The sequence below is a fragment of the Pleurodeles waltl genome, chromosome 8 (genome assembly GCF_031143425.1).
Source record: "Pleurodeles waltl isolate 20211129_DDA chromosome 8, aPleWal1.hap1.20221129, whole genome shotgun sequence".
In the NCBI taxonomy this organism is placed as follows: domain Eukaryota; kingdom Metazoa; phylum Chordata; class Amphibia; order Caudata; family Salamandridae; genus Pleurodeles; species Pleurodeles waltl.
Genome location: NC_090447.1, coordinates 180,244,890 through 180,267,876, shown reverse-complemented (window position 1 = coordinate 180,267,876; position 22,987 = coordinate 180,244,890). Strand labels below are relative to the sequence as shown.

The 22,987-nt window shown below is 47.2% G+C and overlaps 1 protein-coding gene across 1 annotated transcript in view; it reads right to left on the bottom strand.

Moving 5' to 3' along the window:
* Nucleotides 1-4,434: 4,434 nt before the first annotated feature.
* The window catches only part of PAXBP1 (PAX3 and PAX7 binding protein 1), a 336,981-nt gene continuing 318,428 nt past the window's right edge, over nt 4,435-22,987 (bottom strand). Inside the window, exon 18 of the mRNA XM_069204024.1 lies at nt 4,435-5,077. Coding sequence (XP_069060125.1) covers nt 4,960-5,077 — 118 coding nt within the window. The 3' untranslated portion in view covers nt 4,435-4,959. The remainder of the gene's footprint in view (nt 5,078-22,987) is intronic.

Below are 22,987 nucleotides of genomic sequence, written 5' to 3'. Positions count from 1 at the left end.
GCGTCGTATAGGTCCCATGCGTCTTGATCTTGGTCACCCTGGCTTATGGTGGTGTGAGCTGGGGAGTGTGATGGAGTTCGTGCTGGTGAGACGTTAATCACGGGCGGAGGAGAGGGTGGTGGGGTAACTTTTCACCACTTTTGGTTGTGGTGTTTGTTCAGTTTGAAACTCCAACCTTCTCTTTCTTCTAATGGGGGGAAGGGTGCTTATTTTTCCTGTCCCCTGCTGTATGAAGATACGCTTTTGCGTATGGTCCACATCAGTTGATTGTAGCTCTTCCTCAAACCTATGCTTTTGCATTTGGGAGGTTAGCGAGTGCTCTTCTGTATAAGAGCCTGAAGCTGGGTCGCTTGCAGTTTGTTTCGGCACCGAAACCCTGTCTGCGTGTTTTTTCGGCTCCGAGGTGACTTTTTTCTTTTTCGGGGCCGAAACCTCTCGGCGTCGATCTTCTTCGGTGCCGCTGTCTCGGCGTCGAGCCGTGTCCACACCGGCATCTCGGTGTCGAGGCTTGTCTCCAGCACTTTCTCGGTCCCGAGAAGGCTGCGTGCCGGTGTCTCGACCGGAGTCGGACGATCTCGGCACTGTTTGGGCCTTTTTCGGTGCCGACGGTCGGTCACCGAATTTATGGGTGGAGCCATGGCCTGATGGCAGTGGCGTCCCCTGGGCCTTGTAAATCTTCCTCTGTGTGGTTTTTGACGTCTCACTCACGGTTTGTGTATCGTCGAATCCTTCGGAGTCCGATTCTTGGATCGAGAAGGTACCTTCCTCTTCCTGCTCCTCGAACTCTCGGCGGGCTGTCGGCGCGGACGCCATCTGAAGTCTTCTGGCTCGACGGTCTCGGAGTGTCTTTCGGGACCGGAACGCACGACAGGCCTCACAGGTGTCTTCACTGTGCTCAGGTGACAGGCACAGGTTACAGACCAAGTGTTGGTCTGTATAGGGGTATTTATTGTGGCATTTGGGGCAGAAACGGAACGGGGTCCGTTCCATCGGCGTTCTTCAGCACGCGGTCGGGCCGACCAGGCCCCGACGGGGGATCGAAAAACTACCCCGAAGGGCACCGGAGCTCTTCGATCTTCGATGCGGTGTTGAATCTAAGTACGCCGATCCCGAACGCAACAATACCGACGAAAATCTTCCGAAATTAGCTAATTTTCCGTTCCGAAACTCGGAGCGACAGGAACACGTCCGAACCCGATGGCGGGAAAAAAAACAATCGAAGATGGAGTCGACACCCATGCGCAATGGAGACAAAAGGAGGAGTCACTCGGTCCCGTGACTCGAAAGACTTCTTCGAAGAAAAACAACTTGTAACACTCCGGCCCAACACCAGATGGCGAGCTATTGCAAAACATGCGTATCTACAGCGACAGATGCCATCGAACTGTTATTTACTGTGTAACTGTTTGTAGAGCTGTAGATTCACATGTTCCGCACACTCTGCCTTCTAAGTGTTGGTTGAAGATGTTTCTAATTTGCTTTTGTTCGTAGAAATGCTTAATTGTGACCCCTTTCCGATTCCACAATGCACCTACATGAAGAATGTGCCTCAGATTCGGTCTCCCTTTCTTCCCCCAATGATGGCTAGTGTGTGCCATTGTTGGAAGTAATGGTGAAATACCTGGGGATTCATCGCTCATGCTTAAGATGTTCGCAAAGTCATTGTCCAGCCCCAGAATGTGCTCTGCAAGGAGCTGTAAGTGATGATGATTAGTCCAGTTCCAGATTTTTTGCGCTAAGGTAGAAAGCTAAGATCATATAATATCCCTCCCGTTTCTGAATAGTCTATGTGCTGGTCATACTATCAGGGCTGTTTTGTTTCAAATATGCATGTATAATGCTCAGAGTACCAATTGTATTGCTGTCAACTTTCCAGAAAGTTCATGGATTAAGTTCTCAGTTCTTGCTTCCAAATGCACTGAACAACATTTAGGAGATGATGTTGCACCCAAATTCCGTAAGCTGTACATCCCTGCATAGCATTATACTAGATTTGCGCTCTCTGGAAGCAGGGTCTGCTGCATCTGGAGTACATCTGATGCTGGCATTGGAGATGATCTTGCTATCCTGCACCAAGTATGTACCATGTTGCTGGAAGATGAAGATGCTTGCCCAGTTGTTCAATTTCCTTACAATGGTACCTATCATACCTTAAGATAAAACCCATGGAGTTGGCGATATGCCATTGTGTACAGTCCCATGTTTCTCGGCAGCATCAATCTTCTGTCTCTCCTTGTCTGGAAGTGGAAAGATGCAGTACAGTGTACAAAGGCTTTTTTCCAAGGCGTACACATCACTGGAGAATCAGGAGGCACATGAACCCTGACATTTGTAGGGTTCTCTGGAGATGCCTTGTACTTTTAATCTATCATGATTAACATGGTCTTAACTAGTTCTTTAAAGTTTTATTCTGCGCACCTAGTCAAGATTCAAGGAATGGGCAGGAGCTGTAAGGAGCCCTGTCTTGGGAAGAATCTCTACAAGTAAGACCCCCTTTCTCTTCTACCACATGCAGTTTAAACTGAAGTGTAAAAGCTGCAGTTTTTGTCCTTTCAAGCCCTGTTTCTCAAGTACCTCTGGGTCACTGCAGCTTGTAAAGCACCCACTGACAATTTCTCATGTAACAAATTGTCTTTTTATTCTTCATGTCTTGCAGGCAGAACAAGAGGAATCCTTTTTATCATTAGGCATGCTGAGGTTCCCACAGCAAATCTTCATTACTATTCAGCAAAACTGGAAAGACGTTTTTTTTTATTTTTATTTCTATCACCCTCCCTTACCACAGTCCTGCTGATGTGACCTGGTGTAGAGCAGTTCCCACCGATCCTGGTCTAAGCCAAACTTGGGTACATCATGGAAAAAACATTATAAACCAATGCTTGAGTGCTAGTTTTGGGTATCATGGTCATATAAGCAAACTACAAACTATGCATTTCCTGCATTAGGAGTAGTCTATCAGAGAAGATGGTGTATAATTTTAATGATCTGCTTTCAGTGCAAAACTCTACAGCTGAAAACAATGTGACACATTGCTCTGGTTACTGCCACAATTCTATGCCCTGGCAAGGAACAAGGCATTGTTTTGCTTCTTCCCAGCCTGCAAAAAAACTCAAGCCACAACTGACTGTCTTGGGGCACAGGCAATTCTGTGCTCCAAGAAGGAGCTAGGCAGACTTTGGATTTTATCGTAGCGCTTGGGAAAAATCCAAAAAACATCTTGCTTCCTGCGGGGCACAAAACAGAATCTGTGCCCAGGCAAGGAACTAGAAGTTGCCTGGATATTTTCTTAAACTAACAAAAACAAAGAGTAAGAGTCTCCATGCTTGGGCACATGGCTGTTACCCAGAAAGGACCCAGACAGTTTTTGGATGTTTTTCTTAGCTTAAGAAAAAATCCAAACCATGTCTTGCTCTTTACTGACGTACATGCAAATGTGTTTGTGCAGCAACAAGAAACTCAATCGTTTGGATTTTTATTTGGTCTAAGCAAAAGCCGACTCATCAGTCTCCTTGCTGGGAACACAGTATTGTGTGTCTGTGATGCAGAAAGGAGCCACACTCAGCTTAGCATTTCCAAAATGCCAAAATCCAAGCAGCATCTGGCTCCTTGCTGGAGCACAGGCACACAGCTCCTCCTCTCATAAGTGTATTTCCTGAGGAAGGAGCACACACAGCTCCTTCCTCTCAGGATAGTACCTTGAGCTGAAGGAACTGTGTGAAATAAAACAGGAAGCAGGGAAGGGACTAGGAACAATGCTAGTCTCTTCCCCTCCAAACAGTGCATCCAGAGTAACGTCTTTTGGTAGGTGGGAAGGTGATATAAATTGGGGAGCTGCTCGTGTCCCCTCTACAATCTGCCTACCCCCAACAACAGAAAAAACTGGATCAAGTTGGAGGGCATAGCTAGGGGAATCCTGAGTAGACAACACTAGTGGCGTCACATGCATAATATTGAGGCAGGCTAGAAATGAGTACTGGTTCACGTCATTCAACAGTTTGCCAACACCCAAAAAGGATTGGGCACTGGCAAACTCCCTTCCAACACCTTAGACCCCATCAGGAGTTTGTCCCCCCCATTATGAGGCACAAAAAAATGGGCTGACCCAGGGGAGATAAAAAAAAGATCTATATATAGGTCATAAGGGTGTTCTAACAACACCGTTTTATGGTTATACACACACGTCATTACAACAGTAAATCATGTCAAGAGTTTGACATTTGAAGCTTTTGACATTCCCCAGTGCTGCTAATATTTATGCCCACAATGTCTACGTTTACCAATACTCTGGTACAAACTATTAATAAAATTTGGACATTTTTCTCAATGAATTGGGCGTTTTAACGATTTCACCTTTTGGGTTCATTTTGTTTGAGCACTGCTGAAACACTGAACTATATTTAGAACACTTTACAAATTGAAGGACTGAAAGAGGTATATATGGAAACAGTTCCATGGTTTATTTTCATTTGTTTTTGAAACATTAAATTATATTATCAGTAATAAAATATTTCCAAAGGCTGGCGGTGGCATACCACTTCCTAGCTGATTCCCACTTCCAACCCCCTTATAAACTAGGAGGAACATTTTTCATTGAGCAGCCAAACAGGGATGCGTGTAAATGAATACACACATACATAAATACAGTTATCAGGCAAAAACTATATACATCCATACGTGTTTATATACATTAAGTACAAATATGTTTTGAAAATATATACAAATTTGTAAACAAAGTAAGGAGGCAGTTTAGAAGGAATCCTTAATTTTTAGAAGTCAAACCACATACATTTTCTGATAAAATAAGCAACTAAACTGCATTTAATTAAGGACAAGAGCACTCACCATTTAAAAACAACAGACAATATTTTACAGAGTAACAAAACTTTACATATGTACAAAAAATGCACTGAATTTTGGAAATGGCCAAACTCTTAAGTGATGCCACTCAGAATGAAAGTGTTATTTTGATTCAATCAACGCTTTTAACTCCTTTATATTGTAATCAGCTGCAAGAGCTACTGCGTGGTTCAAAGCATGGACTGTTGCCAGAAGTTTTACGATTTGTTTTATTTGATCCCTAAATAAAAATAAAAAAAAGGCAAGAGATTAGAATACTCATAAAAGAAAGCAAGTATGAAGACAGGGTTGAGGTTTCAAATTTTAAACGTGTCAGATACAAGATTTATTTAAAATGTTAATTATTATGACTATATCATCAGGTACTAATAGTTTTGTCAATATAGCAACCACCTTGGTTTTAGGGTTTTTCTGGATAAAGCATCTCATTGTTTTTGATAACCCCACTACTGTTATGTTTCTCCCTTAACACCAGTGCCGCCCAGTCTTACATACTCAAACCCCCATTTAACGTTTTAAATTAAGTCCTATTCAATGTTACATCTTTTTTTCATTTGATATTAAAGTGAATGAGTGACCATCCATGATACGTTGTTGTTTGATCTATTCCAAAGGCCCTTAACTAAAGTGAACAAGTATCCAAGATTGCAGTGTGTGTCTGTAAAGAAATGGCTCCATGTTGCAGTTACCCCCCACTTTTTGCCTGATACTGATGCTGACTTGACTGAGAAGTGTGCTGGGACCCTGCTAACCAGGCCCCAGCACCAGTGTTCTTTCACCTAAAATGTACCATTGTCTCCACAATTGGCACAACCCTGGCACCCAGGTAAGTCCCTTGTAACTGGTACCCCTGGTACCAAGGGCCCTGATGCCAGGGAAGGTCTCTAAGGGCTGCAGCATGTCTTATGCCACCCTAGGGACCCCTCACTCAGCACAGACACACTGCTTGCCAGCTTGTGTGTGCTGGTGGGGAGAAAATGACTAAGTCGACATGGCACTCCCCTCAGGGTGCCATGCCAACCTCACACTGCCTATGGATAGGTAAGTCACCCCTCTAACAGGCCTTACAGCCCTAAGGCAGGGTGCACTATACCACAGGTGAGGGCATAGGTGCATGAGCACTATGCCCCTACAGTGTCTAAGCAAAACCTTAGACATTGTAAGTGCAGGGTAGCCATAGAGTATATGGTCTGGGAGTCTGTCAAAAACGAACTCCACAGCTCCATAATGGCTACACTGAATACTGGGAAGTTTAGTATCAAACTTCTCAGAATAATAAACCCACACTGATGCCAGTGTTGGATTTATTAAAAAATGCACACAGAGTGCATCTTAGAGATGCCCCCTGTATTTTAGCCAATTGTTCAGTGCAGGACTGACTGGTCTGTGCCAGCCTGCTGCTGAGAGACGAGTTTCTGACCCCATGTGGTGAGGGCCTTTGTGCTCTCTGAGGACAGAAACAAAGCCTGCTCCGGGTGGAGGTGCTTCACACCTCCCCCCTGCAGGAACTGTAACACCTAGCAGTGAGCTTCAAAGGCTCAAGCTTCGTGTTACAATGCCCCAGGGCACTCCAGCTAGTGGAGATGCCCGCCCCCTGGACCCAGCCCCCACTTTTGGCGGCAAGTCCAGGAGAGATAATGAGAAAAACAAGGAGGAGTCACTGGCCAGTCAGGACAGCCCCTAAGGTGTCCTGAGCTGAGGTGACTCTGACTTTTAGAAATCCTCCATCTTGTAGAAAGAGGATTCCCCCAATAGGAATAGGGATGTGCCCCCCTCCCCTCAGGGAGGAGGCACAAAGAGGGTGTAGCCACCCTCAAGGACAGTAGCCATTGGCTACTGCCCTCCCAGACCTAAACTCGCCCTTAAATTTAGTATTTAAGGGCTCCCCTGAACCTAAGAATTTAGATTCCTGCAACTTAAAGAAGAAGAGGACTGCTGAGCTGAAAAACCCTGCAGAGAAGAAGACACCAACTGCTTTGGCCCCAGCCCTACCGGCCTGTCTCCCTCCTTCAGAAGAAAACTGTTCCAGCGACGCTTTCCCCAGGACCAGCGACCTCTGAATCCTCAGAGGACTGCCCTGCTTCCAAGAGACCAAGAAACTCCCGAGAACAGCGGCCCTGTTCAACAAAGACTGCAACTTTGTTTCCAGAAGAGCAGATTTAAAGACCCCTGCAATCCCCGCAAGAAGCGTGAGACTTGCAACACTGCACCCGGCGACCCCGACTCGACTGGTGAAGAAACAATGCTACAGGAGGACCACCAGGCGACTCCAAGACTGTGAGTAACCAAAGTTGTCCCCCCTAAGCCCCCACAGCGACGCCTGCAGAGGGAATCCCGAGGCTCCCCCTGACCGCAACTGCCTGACTCTGAAATCCCGACGCCTGGAAAAGACCCTGCACCCGCAGCCCCCAGGACCTGAAGGATCGGAACTCCAGTGCAGGAGTGACCCCCAGGAGGCCCTCTCCCTTGCCCAGGTGGTGGCTACCCCGAGGAGCCCCCCCCCCTTGCCTGCCTGTACCGCTGAAGAGACCCCTTGGTCTCCCATTGAAACCTATTACAAACCCGACGCTTGTTTACACACTGCACCCGGCCGCCCCCACGCTGCTGAGGGTGTACTTTTTGTGCTGACTTGTGTCCCCCCCGGTGCCCTACAAAACCCCCCTGGTCTGCCCTCCGAAGACGCGGGTACTTACCTGCTGGCAGACTGGAACCGGGGCACCCCCTTCTCCATTGAAGCCTATGTGTTTTGGGCACCTCTTTGACCCCTGCACCTGACCAGCCCTGAGCTGCTGGTGTGGTAACTTTGGGGTTGCTCTGAACCCCCAACGGTGGGCTACCTTGGACCCCAATTTGAACCCCGTAGGTGGTTTACTTACCTGCAAGAACTAACATTACTTTACCTCCCCCAGGAACTGTGAAAATTGCACTGTGTCCACTTTCAAAACAGCTAAATGTGTTTTATGTAAAAAGTATATATGCTATTGGGATTATTCAAAGTTCCTAAAGTACTTACCTGCAATACCTTTCAAATGAGATATTACATGTAGAATTTGAACCTGTGGTTCTTAAAATAAACTAAGAAAAGATATTTTTCTATACAAAAACCTATTGGCTTGGAATTGTCTCTGAGTGTGTGTTCCTCATTTATTGCCTGTGTGTATGTACAACAAATGCTTAACACTACTCCTCTGATAAGCCTACTGCTCGACCACACTACCACAAAATAGAGCATTAGTATTATCTCTTTTTGCCACTATCTTACCTCTAAGGGGAACCCTTGGACTCTGTGCATACTATTCCTTACTTTGAAATAGGGCATACAGAGCCAACTTCCTACACAAGTGCTTTACACTCCTCCTAGTTAATTGTTGGCTGCTCATCCACAACCATCTCTAGAGAGCCCTAGTTTTCTAGACCCTGTTACTAACTAATAAGGGGTTGACTGGACCTGGTATAGGGTGTAAACAAAACAAGTGTCCACCACACAGCAGGCCATCTTCCTACAATTTACATCCTCAAAAAGGATTGGGTTGCCACCAGTTTGAAACTGGTGGTGAAGTATTACTGTTTTGTGACCGGAATTCAGTTGCAAAACAGTGATACATTAACATACTGATTCGGTATTTGGATGGAATGCCCTAAACATGCCCTTTCAAATACTGAATCGTTAAAGCAAAATGCTATTCGGTAACAAGTTAATGCATTTTGGCTTTTGTATACTGGAAAAAGCATTTTTCTGGTAGCCAATAGCCCGATGGGCCGTTTGTGGCTTGAAAAATGCTTTGCGCATCTGGCCCTTAGTCTTCGCACCCGAAGCTGGCATGCACTGCACACCACACCTACTCAAGGCATTCAACCTCTTCCTCAAAATTAGAGGCCTCTGAGAACAAAGCCTCTGGATCATTGTCTATTTGGCCCATCGAAAATTACCTTCAATACTCAAATCTAGTGGCGGAAAATAGAATTTGAAAATAGTGGTCACATATTTGGGCATTGTAGCCTCTCGGATGACATAAGAACAAGATAAACTGACTGCCTTCAGTTCACTTAAAAAATAAAGTGTAGGAAGCTGGCTATGTATATACTATATCAAAGTGAGATATAGTGTGCAGAGACCAGGGGTTCCGCAGAGGCTTAACAGAGGCCAAAGTAGATAATATTAATGCTCTATTTTGTGGTAGTGTGGTCAAGCAGTTAGGCTCATCAGAGGGTAGTGTTAAGCAATTGTTGTACACACACACAAGCAACAGAAAAAAAAAAACCACACTCAATGACTTCACTCCAGACCAATATGATTTTTTATAGAAAACATTATTTTGTTAACTGCAAACTGAACCTTGTAGTTCTAGAAATAAATTAAGTACATAAAATAAAGGGTACTTTGTATGTATGTGTGTGTGTGTGTATATATATATATATATATATATATATATATATATATATATATAAAATGTCACTTACCCAGTGTACATCTGGCTCCTCCCTTTCAGCTCCATTGCGCATGGGCGTCGACTCCATCTTAGATTGTTTTCCCCGCAGAGGGTGAGGTAGGAGTTGTGAATATACTAGATGCGCCCATGCAATGGAGTAGGTATATATGTACATAATGTGTATTAAAATAAAATGTATTTACAAATTTAAAATTTTCATTCAACTAACGGCTACAGGCTCCCGGGGAGGTGGGAGGGCGCATGTGAATCTGCAGCAACTCATGCCATGAACAGATGTACACTGGGTAAGTGACATTTTCCTTTCTGAGGCATGTGTAGCTGTAGATACACATGCTGTGCATAGACTAATAAGCAGTAATCTCCCCAAAATGCGGTGGCTTAGCCTGTAGGAGTTGAAGTTGTCTGAAATAATGTTCTAAGTACAGCCTGCCCTACTGTGGCTTGTTGTGTTGCTAACACATCTACACAGTAATGTTTAGTGAATATATGAGGCGTAGACCATGTGGCTGCCTTACAAATTTCTGTCATAGGTATATTACCCAGAAAAGCCATTGTGGCGCCTTTTTTCCTAGTGGAATGTGCTCTTGGTGTAATAGGTAAATCTCTCCTTGCTTTAATATAGCAAGTTTGAATACATTTAACTATCCATCTGGCAATGCATGTTTGGATATAGGATTACCTGCATGAGGTTTTTGGAATGCTACGAATGAAAATGTCACTTACCCAGTGTACATCTGTTCGTGGCATCAGTCGCTGGAGATTCACATGTTCTGCATAGCTCGACATCTGGTGTTGGGTCGGAGTGTTACAAGTTGTTTTTCTTCGAAGAAGTCTTTCGAGTCACGGGACCGAGTGACTCCTCCTTCTGTCTCCATTGCGCATGGGCGTCGACTCCATCTTCGATTGTTTTCCCCGCAGAGGGTGAGGTAGGAGTTGTGTTGTAGTAATAGTGCCCATGCAATGGAGTGACTAAGTATGTACCTATTTAAGGCTAAAATAATATATATACAAAGTTGAAGCTAACTTCCGAATTGCTACAGGCTCCCGGGGAGGTGGGTGGGCACATGTGAATCTCCAGCGACTGATGCCACGAACAGATGTACACTGGGTAAGTGACATTTTCAGTTCGATGGCATCTGTCGCTGTAGATACACATGTTCTGCATAGACTAGTAAGCAGTTATCTCCCCAAAAGCGGTGGTTCAGCCTGTAGGAATGGAAGTGGTTTGAAATAACGTTCTTAACACGGCTTGACCTACTGTGGCTTGCTGTGCGGATAGCACGTCTACACAGTAGTGCTTGGTGAACGTGTGTGGCGTAGACCATGTGGCTGCCTTACATATTTCTTGCATTGGGATGTTTCCTAGAAAGGCCATGCAATAACCATGTTGGATAATTGCTAAGACCCAAGTGTCTGTAGTTATTTCCTCCCATGCTTTGTAATAATGACCTATTCTTCCCCCCACTGGTGTTGTGTGGAGGGGGTGAGTGACATCTGAGTCACTGCTTGGTTGTAGGGGTTTTGGGGCTTTGAAATTTTCCTCTATTCCTAGGGAATTGCCCTCCTCTGTATTGGCCCCGAAAGCCTCCCCTGTACTGTCCCTGGTAGCTGGACGGTGTTGCATGCGAGGGGCTGGCTTGTGTGGCCTGACCCCGAAACCCCCCTCTAAAGGGTGTCTTGCGGAAGGTGCTGTAGGTTCCTCTGCTCTGCGGGGAGTAGAGTGCGCCCATGGCTTTAGCAGTGTCAGTGTCTTTTTTAAGTTTTTCGATTGCCGTGTCCACTTCTGGTCCGAACAGTTGTTTTTCGTTGAATGGCATATTGAGCACTGCCTGCTGTATCTCTGGTTTGAACCCAGACGTTCTTAGCCATGCGTGCCTTCTAATGGTCACAGATGTATTAATTGTTCTTGCAGCTGTGTCTGCTGCGTCCATAGAAGATCGTATCTGGTTATTTGATATGTTCTGTCCTTCCTCAACCACCTGCTTTGCCCTTTTTTGAAGTTCCTTGGGTAGATGCTCGATGAGGTGTTGCATCTCATCCCAATGGGCTCTGTCATAGCGCGCAAGTAGTGCTTGAGAGTTAGCGATGCGCCACTGGTTTGCAGCTTGTACTGCAACTCTTTTCCCAGCTGCATCGAACTTGCGGCTCTCTTTATCTGGGGGTGGTGCGTCCCCAGATGTGTGGGAGTTGGCTCTCTTCCGAGCTGCTCCCACTACGACGGAATCTGGTGGCAGCTGTGTGGTGATGAAAACAGGGTCTGTAGGAGGTGCTTTATATTTCTTGTCCACCCTTGGCGTTATTGCCCTACTTTTGACCGGCTCCTTGAAGATTTCCTTTGAGTGCCGAAGCATACCTGGCAGCATAGGCAGGCTTTGGTAGGAGCTGTGGGTGGAGGAGAGGGTGTTGAATAAAAAGTCATCCTCGACTTGTTCTGAGTGGAGGTTTACGTTGTGGAATTGTGCTGCTCTAGCCACCACTTGAGAATATGCTGTGCTGTCTTCAGGTGGTGAGGGCTTTGTTGGATATGCCTCCGGACTGTTGTCCGACACTGGGGCGTCATATAAGTCCCAAGCGTCTTGATCTTGGTCACCTTGGCTCATGGTGGTGTGAGCCGGGGAATGTGACGGAGTTTGCGCCGGTGAGACGTTAATTACAGGTGGAGGAGAGGGTGGCGGAGTCACCTTTTTCACCATCTTTGTTTGTGGCGCCTGGTCTGTTTGAAACTCCAGTCTCCTTTTTCTCCTAATAGGGGTAAGGGTACTTATTTTTCCTGTTCCCTGCTGTATGAAAATACGTTTTTGCGTATGGTCCACTTCGGTGGATTGCAGCTCTTCCTCAAACCTATGCTTTCGCATCTGAGAGGACAGTGATTGCTCCTCTGTATAAGAGCCTGGACCTGGGTTGGTTACGGGTTGTTTCGGCACCGAAACCCTGCCTGTATATTTTTTCGGCTCCGAGGTGGCTTTTTTCTTTTTTAGAGTCGAAACCTCTCGGCGTCGATCTTCGTCTGTGCCGCTGTCTCGGCGTCGAGCCGTTTCTACACCGCTATCTCAGTGTCGTTGCTTCTCTCCAGCACTTTCTCGATCCCGAGAAGGCTGCGTGCCGGTGTCTCGACCGGAGTCGGACGATCTCGGCACTGTTTGGGCCTTTTTCGGTGCCGATGGTCGGTCACCGAACTTATGGGTGGAGCCATGGCCTGGTGGCAGTGGCGTCCCCTGGGCCTTGTCACTTTTCTTATGTGTTGTTTTCGACGTCTTACTCACGGTTCTTTGATAGTCGAATTCCTCGGAGTCCGATTCGTGGATCGAAAAGGTTTCTTCTTCCTCTTGTTCCTCGAACTCTCGGTGCGCTGTCGGCGTGGACGCCATCTGAAGTCTCCTGGCTCGGCGGTCACGGAGTGTCTTTCGGGACCGGAACGCGCTACAGGCTTCGCAAGTCTCCTCACTGTGCTCAGGTGACAGGCACAGGTTACAGACCAAATGTTGGTCTGTATACGGGTATTTGTTGTGGCATTTGGGACAAAAACGGAACGGGGTCCGTTCCATCGGCGGTGTTGGACACGCGGTCGGGCCGACCAGGCCCCGACGGGGGATCGAAAAGTACCCCGAAGGGCATCGGAGCGCGTCGATCTTCGATGCGGTGTTGAATCTAACTACGCCGATCCCGAACGCAACAATACCGACGAAAATCTACCAAAATCTACTAACTTTCCGTTCCAAAACTCGGAGCGACAGGAACACGTCCGAACCCGATGGCGGAAAGAAAACAATCGAAGATGGAGTCGACGCCCATGCGCAATGGAGACAGAAGGAGGAGTCACTCGGTCCCGTGACTCGAAAGACTTCTTCGAAGAAAAACAACTTGTAACACTCCGACCCAACACCAGATGGCGAGCTATGCAGAACATGTGTATCTACAGCGACAGATGCCATCGAACCAATTGTTTTGTTTTACGAAATTGTTTTGTTCTGTCAATGTAATACATTAGTGCTCTCTTTATGTCTAATGTATGTAAAGCTCTTTTGGCTACTGAGTCTGGTTGTGGGAAGAAGACTGGGAGTTCCACTGTTTGGTTTAGGTGGAATGGCGATATAACCTTTGGTAGGGATTTGGGATTTGTACGGAGAACCACTTTATGTTTATGTATTAGTATAAAGGGTTCTTGTATAGTGAATGCTTGTATCTCACTTACTCTTCTAAGTGATGTGATAGCTATTAGAAAGGCTACTTTCCAAGTTAAGTATTGCATCTCACAGGAGTGCATGGGTTCGAATGGTGGTCCCATGAGTCGTGTTAATACAACATTAAGGTTCCACAAAGGTACTGGTGGTGTCCTTGGGGGTATGATTCTTTTTAGACCCTCCATAAATTCTTTGATGACTGGGATTCTAAAAAGCAATGTTGTGTGTGTAATCTGCAGATAGGCAGATATTGCAGTGAGATGTATTTTAATGGAAGAGAATGCTACCTTAGACCTTTGCAAGTGTAATAAGTAGCTCACAATGTTCTTTGTGGAAGCATGCAATGGTTGAATCTGATTAGTGTGGCAGTAGTAAACAAATCTTTTCCATTTGTTTGCATAACAATGTCTTGTAGTAGGTTTTCTAGCTTGTTTAATGACCTCCATACATTCTTGTGTAAGGTCTAAATGTCAAAATTCTAAGACTTCAGGAGCCAGATTGCTAGATTGAGCGATGCTGGATTCGGGTGTCTGATCTGTTGTTTGTGTTGTGTTGTGTTAACAGATCTAGTCTGTTTGGTAATTTGATGTGAGGTACTACTGATAAGTCTAGCAGGGTTGTGTACCATGGTTGGCGAGCCCAGGTTGGTGCTATGAGTATCAGTTTGAGTCTGTTTTGAGTTAGTTTGTGTAGGAAGTTGGCTCTGTATGTGCTATTTCAAAGTAAGGAATAGCATGCACAGAGTCCAAGGGTTCCCCTTAGAGGTAAAATAGTGGTAAAAAGAGATAATACTAATGCTCTATTTTGTGGTAGTGTGGTCGAGCAGTAGGCTTATCCAAGGAGTAGTGTTAAGCATTTGTTGTACATACACATAGACAATAAATGAGGTACACACACTCAGAGACAAATCCAGTCAATAGGTTTTGTTATAGAAAAATATCTTTTCTTAGTTTATTTTAAGAACCACAGGTTCAAATTTAACATGTAATATCTTGTTTGGAAGGTATTGCAGGTAAGTACATTAGGAACTTTGAATCATTTCAATTGCATGTATACTTTTCAAGTTATTGACAAATAGCTACTTTAAAAGTGGACACTTAGTGCAATTTTCACAGTTCCTGGGGGAGGTAAGTTTTTGTTAGTTTTACCAGGTAAGTAAGACACTTACAGGGTTCAGTTCTTGGTCCAAGGTAGCCCACCGTTGGGGGTTCAGAGCAACCCCAAAGTCACCACACCAGCAGCTCAGGGCCGGTCAGGTGCAGAGTTCAAAGTGGTGCCCAAAACGCATAGGCTATAATGGAGAGAAGGGGGTGCCCCGGTTCCGGTCTGCTTGCAGGTAAGTACCCGCGTCTTCGGAGGGCAGACCAGGGGGGTTTTGTAGGGCACCGGGGGGGGACACAAGCCCACACAGAAATTTCACCCTCAGCGGCGCGGGGGCAGTGTTAGAACAAGCGTCGGGTTCGCAATGTAAGTCAATGAGAGATCAAGGGATCTCTTCAGCGCTGCAGGCAGGCAAGGGGGGGCTTCCTCGGGGAAACCTCCACTTGGGCAAGGGAGAGGGACTCCTGGGGGTCACTTCTGCAGTGAAAGTCCGGTCCTTCAGGTCCGGGGGGCTGCGGGTGCAGGGTCTTTTCCAGGCGTCGGGACTTAGGTTTCAGAGAGTCGCGGTCAGGGGAAGCCTCGGGATTCCCTCTGCAGGCGGCGCTGTGGGGGCTCAGGGGGGACAGGTTTTGGTACTCACAGTCGTAGAGTAGTCCGGGGGTCCTCCCTGAGGTGTTGGTTCTCCACCAGCCGAGTCGGGGTCGCCGGGTGCAGTGTTGCAAGTCTCACGCTTCTTGCGGGGAGTTGCAGAGTTCTTTAAAGCTGCTTCTTGAAACAAAGTTGCAGTCTTTTTGGAGCAGGTCCGCTGTCCTCGGGAGTTTCTTGTCGTCGTCGAAGCAGGGCAGTCCTCAGAGGAGTCAGAGGTCGCTGGTCCCTTTGGAAGGCGTCGCTGGAGCAGAGTTCTTTGGAAGGCAGGAGACAGGCCGGTGAGTTTCTGGAGCCAAGGCAGTTGTTGTCTTCTGGTCTTCCTCTGCAGGGGTTTTCAGCTAGGCAGTCCTTCTTGTTGTTGCAGGAATCTAATTTTCTAGGGTTCAGGGTAGCCCTTAAATACTAAATTTAAGGGCGTGTTTAGGTCTGGGGGGTTAGTAGCCAATGGCTACTAGCCCTGAGGGTGGGTACACCCTCTTTGTGCCTCCTCCCAAGGGGAGGGGGTCACATCCCTAATCCTATTGGGTGAATCCTCCATCTGCAAGATGGAGGATTTCTAAAAGTTAGAGTCACCTCAGCTCAGGACACCTTAGGGGCTTGTCCTGACTGGCCAGTGACTCCTCCTTGTTGCTTTCTTTGTTCCCTCCAGCCTTGCCGCCAAAAGTGGGGGCCGTGGCCGGAGGGGGCGGGCAACTCCACTAAGCTGGAGTGCCCTGCTGGGCTGTGACAAAGGGGTGAGCCTTTGAGGCTCACCGCCAGGTGTTACAGCTCCTGCCTGGGGGAGGTGTTAGCATCTCCACCCAGTGCAGGCTTTGTTACTGGCCTCAGAGTGACAAAGGCACTCTCCCCATGGGGCCAGCAACATGTCTCTAGTGTGGCAGGCTGCTGGAACTAGTCAGCCTACACAGACAGTCGGTTAAGTTTCAGGGGGCACCCCTAAGGTGCCCTCTGGGGTGTATTTTGCAATAAAATGTACACTGGCATCAGTGTGCATTTATTGTGCTGAGAAGTTTGATACCAAACTTCCCAGTTTTCAGTGTAGCCATTATGGTGCTGTGGAGTTCGTGCAAAACAGACTCCCAGACCATATACTCTTATGGCTACCCTGCACTTACAATGTCTAAGGTTTTGCTTAGACACTGTAGGGGTACAGTGCTCATGCACTGGTACCCTCACCTATGGTATAGTGCACCCTGCCTTAGGGCTGTAAGGCCTGCTAGAGGGGTGTCTTACCTATACTGCATAGGCAGTGAGAGGCTGGCATGGCACCCTGAGGGGAGTGCCATGTCGACTTACTCATTTTGTTCTCACTAGCACACACAGGCTTGTAAGCAGTGTGTCTGTGCTGAGTGAGGGGTCTCTAGGGTGGCATAATACATGCTGCAGCCCTTAGAGACCTTCCCTGGCATCAGGGCCCTTGTTACCAGAGGTACCAGTTACAAGGGACTTATCTGGATGCCAGGGTGTGCCAATTGTGGAATCAATGGTACATTTTAGGTGAAAGAACACTGGTGCTGGGGCCTGGTTAGCAGGGTCCCAGCACACTTCTCAGTCAAGTCAGCATCAGTATCAGGCAAAAAGTGGGGGGTAACTGCAACAGGGAGCCATTTCTTTACAGTTTGTTTACCAGATAAGGAATGAGTGGGAGAGAGGGGAAAAGCGTAAGCAAATATCCCTGACCAACTGATCCATAACGCATTGCCCTTGAATTGAGGGTGTGGGTACCTGGACGCGAAGTTTTGGCATTTTGCGTTTTCTTTTGTTGCGAATAGGTCTATTTTTGGTGTTCCCCAGCGTAGGAAGTGACAATGTAGGATCTGGGGATGAATTTCCCATTCATGTGTTTGCTGGTGATCTCGACTGTGCTTGTCTGCTAACTGGTTCTGAATGCCTGGGATGTATTGTGCTATTAGGAGAATGTGATTGTGAATTGCCCAATGCCAAATTTTTTGTGCTGAGAGACACAGTTGTGACGAGTGTGTCCCTCCTTGTTTGTTGAGATAATACATTGTTGTCATGTTGTCGGTTTTGACAAGAACGTGTTTGTGGGCTATTAGTGGTTGAAATGCTTTTAATGCTAGAAACACTGCCAACAGTTCTAAATGATTTATGTGGAGTTGTTTTTGTTGATTGTCCCATTGCCCCTGTATACTGTGCTTGTTGAGGTGTGCTCCCCACCCCATCATGGAAGCATCTGTTGTGATCACATCTTGAGGCACTGGGTCCTGGAATGGCCGCCCTTGGTTTAATTTTATAGGGTTCCACCACTGAAGCGAGAAGTGTGTCTGGCGGTCTATTAACACTAGATCTTGGAGTTGACCCTGTGCTTGTGTCCATTGTTTTGCTAGGCACTGTTGTAAGGGCCGCATGTGTAATCTTGCGTTTGGGACAATGGCTATGCATGAAGACATCATGCCTAGAAGTTTCATTACAAACCTTACTGGGTAGTGTTGGTTTGGCTGTATGCTTGATGTTATGTTATATTTTGGAACGCTTGGACCCTTTGTGGACTTGGGAGTGGCAATCGCTTTTTGTGTGTTGAGTGTTGCTCCCAAGTATTGTTGTATTTGGGATGGCTGCTGTAGGAGGCTGGACTGGCTTGTAGTGAGTACCAAGGGGTACTTACACCTTGCACCAGGCCCAGGTATCCCTTATTAGTGTATAGGGTGTCTAGCAGCTTAGGCTGATAGATAATGGTAGCTTAGCAGAGCAGCTTAGGCTGAACTAGGAGACGAGTGAAGCTCCTACAGTACCACTAGTGTCACTTGCACAATATCATAAGAAAACACAATACACAGATACAGTATACTAAAAATAAAGGTACTTTATTTTTATGACAATATGCCAAAGTATCTCAGTGAGTACCCTCAGTATGAGGATAGCAAATATACACAAGATATATGTACACAATACCAAAAATATGCAGTATAGTCTTAGAAAACAGTGCAAACAATGTATAGTTACAATAGGATGCAATGGGGACACATAGGGATAGGGGCAACACAAACCATATACTCCCAAAAGTGGAATGCGAACCACGAATGGACCCCAAACCTATGTGACCTTGTAGAGGGTCGCTGGGACTGTAAGAAAACAGTGAGGGTTAGAAAAATAGCCCACCCCAAGACCCTGAAAAGTGAGTGCAAAGTGCACTAAAGTTCCCCAAAGAGCACAGAAGTCGTGATAGGGGAATTCTGCAGGAAAGACACAAACCAGCAATGCAACAACAATGGATTTCCAAACGAGGGTACCTGTGGAACAAGGGTATCAAGTCCAAAAGTCACAAGCAAGTCGGAGATGGGCAGATGCCCAGGAAATGCCAGCTGTGGGTGCAAAGAAGCTGCTACTAGGCAGTAGAAGCTGAGGATTCTGCAGGAACGACACGGGCTAGAAACTTCCCCTTTGGAGGATGGATGTCCCACGTCGTGAAGAGTCGTGCAGAGGTGTTTTCCTGCCGAAAGACCGCCAACAAGCCTTGCTAGCTGCAAATCGTGCGGTTCGAGTTTTTGGATGCTGCTGTGGCCCAGGAGGGACCAGGATGTCGCCAATTGCGTCAGGGGACAGAGGGGGCGCCCAGCAAGACAAGGAGCCCTCTCAGAAGCAGGCAGCACCGGCAGAAGTGCCGGACCAGGCACTACGAAGAGGAGTGAAACAGTGCTCACCCGAAGTTGCACAAAGGAGTCCCACGCCGCCGGAGGGCAACTTAGAAAGTCGTGCAATGCAGGTTAGAGTGCCGTGGACCCAGGCTTGGCTGTGCACAAAGGATTTCAGCCGGAAGTGCACAGAGGCCGGAGTAGCTGCAAAAGACGCGGTTCCCAGCAATGCAGTCTGGCGTGGGGAGGCAAGGACTTACCTCCACCAAACTTGGACTGAAGAGTCACTGGACTGTGGGAGTCACTTGGACAGAGTTGCTGGATTCAAGGGACCTCGCTCGTCGTGCTGAGAGGAGACCCAGGGGACCAGTGATGCAGTTCTTTGGTGCCTGCGGTAGCAGGGGGAAGATTCCTTCGACCCACTGGAGATTTCTTCGGAGCTTCTAGTGCAGAGAGGAGGCAGATTACCCCCCACAGCATGCACCACCAGGAAAACAGTCGAGAAGGCGGCAGGATCAGCGTTACAGAGTTGCAGTAGTCTTCTTCGCTACTTTGTTGCAGTTTTGCAGGCTTCCAGCGCGGTCAGCAGTCGATTCCTTGGCAGAAGGTGAAGAGAGAGATGCAAAGGAACTCTGATGAGCTCTTGCATTCGTTATCTAAGGAATTCCTCAAAGCAGAGACCCTAAATAGCCAGAAAAGAGGGTTTGGCTACTTAGGAGAGAGGATAGGCTAGCAACACCTGAAGGAGCCTATCAGAAGGAGTCTCTGACGTCACCTGCTGGCCCTGGCCACTCAGCAGTCCAGTGTGCCAGCAACACACTGGAGGAGCTCTGGGCACCTCCCAGGGGAGGTGCAGGTCAGGGGAGTGGTCACTCCTCTTTCCTTTGTCCAGTTTTGCGCCAGAGCAGGGCTGGGGGATCCCTGAACCGGTGTAGACTGGCTTATGCAGAAATGGGCACCATCTGTGCCCATGAAAGCATTTCCAGAGGCTGGGGGAGGCTACTCCTACCCTGCCTTAACACCTTTTTCCAAAGGGAGAGGGTGTAACACCCTCTCTCTGAGGAAGTCCTTTGTTCTGCCTTCCTGGGCCAAGCCTGGCTGGACCCCAGGAGGGCAGAAACCTGTCTGAGGGGTTGGCAGCAGCTGCAGTGAAACCCCTGAAAAGGCAGTTTGGCAGTACCAGGGTCTGTGCTACAGACCCGTGGGATAATGGGATTGTGCCAACTATGCCAGGATGGCATAGAGGGGGCAATTCCATGATCATAGACATGTTACATGGCCATATTCGGAGTTACCATTGTGAAGCTACACATAGGTAGTGACCTATGTGTAGTGCACGTGTGTAATGGTGTCCCCGCACTCAACAAGTCCGGGGAATTTGCCCTGAACAATGTGGGGGCACCTTGGCTAATGCCAGGGTGCCCACACACTAAGTAACTTTGCACCTAACCTTTACCAGGTAAAGGTTAGACATATAGGTGACGTATAAGTTACTTAAGTGCAGTGGTAAATGGCTGTGAAATAACGTGGACGTTATTTCACTCAGGCTGCAGTGGCAGGCTTGCGTGAGAATTGTCAGAGCTCCCTATGGGTGGCAAAAGAAATGATGCAGCCCATAGGGATCTCCTGGAACCCCAATACCCTGGGTACCTCAGTACCATATACTAGGGAATTATAAGGGTGTTCCAGTATGCCAATGTGAATTGGTAGAATTGGTCACTAGCCTGTTAGTGACAATTTGGAAAGAAATGAGAGCGCATAACCTCTGAGGTTCTGTATAGCAGAGCCTCAGTGAAACAGTTAGTCATAACACAGGTAACACATTCAGGCACACTTATGAGCACTGGGGCCCTGGCTGGCAGGGTCCCAGTGACACATACAACCAAAACAACATATATACAGTGAAAAATGGGGGTAACATGCCAGGCAAGATGGTACTTTCCTACAGCTGCAGATGTGATTTCTGGTAATTTATAGAAAACCCTAGTTTATAGTAGAGTTTCTATAATGTATTGCGTGTTTAGAAGACACGGTTGTTGAGTGTTGGTTTTTATTAGCCAGTCGTCTAAGTATGGGTGTAAGGAAATGCCTCCTTGGCATGGTTACCCCCTGACTTTTTGCCTTTGCGCCTTTGCTGATGCTAAGTTTTGATTTGAAAGTGTGCTGAGGCCTGCTAACCAGGCCCCAGCACCAGTGTTCTTTCCCTAACCTGTACTTTTGTTTTCACAATTGGCACACCCTGGCATCCAGGTAAGTCCCTTGTAACTGGTACCCCTGGTACCAAGGGCCCTGATGCCAGGGAAGGTCTCTAAGGGCTGCAGCATGTCTTATGCCACCCTGGGGACCCCTCACTCAGCACAGAGTGACAAAGGCACTCTCCCCATGTGGCCAGCAACAGGTTTCGAGTGTGGCAGGCTGCTAAAACCAGTCAGCCTACACGGGTAGTTGGTTAAGGTTTCAGGGGTCACCTCTATGGTGCCCTCTGGGGTGTATGTTACAATAAAATGTACACTGGCATCAGTGTGCATTTATTGTGCTCAGAAGTTTGATACCAAACTTCCCAGTTTTCAGTGTAGCCATTATGGTGCTGTGGAGTTCGTGTTTGACAGACTCCCAGACCATATACTCTTATGGCTACCCTGCGCTTACAATGTCTAAGGTTTTGCTTAGACACTGTAGGGACACAGTGCTCATGCACTGGTGCCCTCACCTATGGTATAGTGCACCCTGCCTTAGGGCTGTAAGGCCTGCTAGAGGGGTGACTTATCTATACTGCATAGGCAGTGGGAGGTTGGCATGGCACCCTGAGGGGAGTGGCAAGCAGTGTGTCTGTGCTGAGTGAGGGGTCCCCTAGGGTAGCATAACACATGCTGCAGACCTTAGAGACCTTCCCTGGCCACAGAGCCCTTGGTACCATGGGTACCTTTTACAAGGGATTTAACTGTGTGCCAGGGCTGTGCCAATTGTGGAAACAAAGGTACAGTTTTAGGGAAGGAACACTGGTGCTGGGGCCTGGTTAGCAAGGTCCCAGCACATTTTCAATCAAAGTTGGTATCAACACTAGGCAAAAAGTGGAGGGGTAACCATGCAGTAGTGGCAATTTCCTACATAAAGTTAGTTTTTTTCTGTAGGAAGTTGGCTATCTACACAGTGTTTTGAACGTAAATGGACATAGGGTTAGAGAACACTATGCAGACAGTCCATGCAACCCTTATTGGTTTACAGGGGTTAAAATAATAATCCCAAATTCTCTCTTTTGTGGTAGTGTGGGTGTAGGAAGTTGGCTCTGTATGTGCTATTTCAAAGTAAGGAATAGCATGCACAGAGTCCAAGGGTTCCCCTTAGAGGTAAAATAGTGGTAAAAATAGATAATACTAATGCTCTATTTTGTGGTAGTGTGGTCGAGCAGTAGGCTTATCCAAGGAGTAGTGTTAAGCATTTGTTGTACATACACAAGACAATAAATGAGGTACACACACTCAGAGACAAATCCAGCCAATAGGTTTTTATATAGAAAAATATCTTTTCTTAGTTTATTTTAAGAACCACAGGTTCAAATTCTACATGTAATATCTCATTCGAAAGGTATTGCAGGTAAGTACTTTAGGAACTTCAAATCATAAAAATTGCATGTATACTTTACAAGTTATTGACAAATAGCTGTTTTAAAAGTGGACACTTAGTGCAATTTTCACAGTTCCTGGGGGAGGTAAGTTTTTGTTAGTTTTACCAGGTAAGTAAGACACTTACAGGGTTCAGTTCTTGGTCCAAGGTAGCCCACCGTTGGGGGTTCAGAGCAACCCCAAAGTCACCACACCAGCAGCTCAGGGCCGGTCAGGTGCAGAGTTCAAAGTGGTGCCCAAAACACATAGGCTAGAATGGAGAGACGGGGGTGCCCCGGTTCCGGTCTGCTTGCAGGTAAGTACCCGCGTCTTCGGAGGGCAGACCAGAGGGGTTTTGTAGGGCACCGGGGGGGGGACACAAGCCCACACAGAAATTTCACCCTCAGCAGCGCGGGGGCGGCCGGGTGCAGTGTAGAAACAAGCGTCGGGTTTGTAACGGAAGTCAATGGGAGATCTAGGGATCTCTTTAGAGCTGCAGGCAGGCAAGGGGGGGGTTCCTCGGGGAAACCTCCACTTGGTCAAGGGAGAGGGAC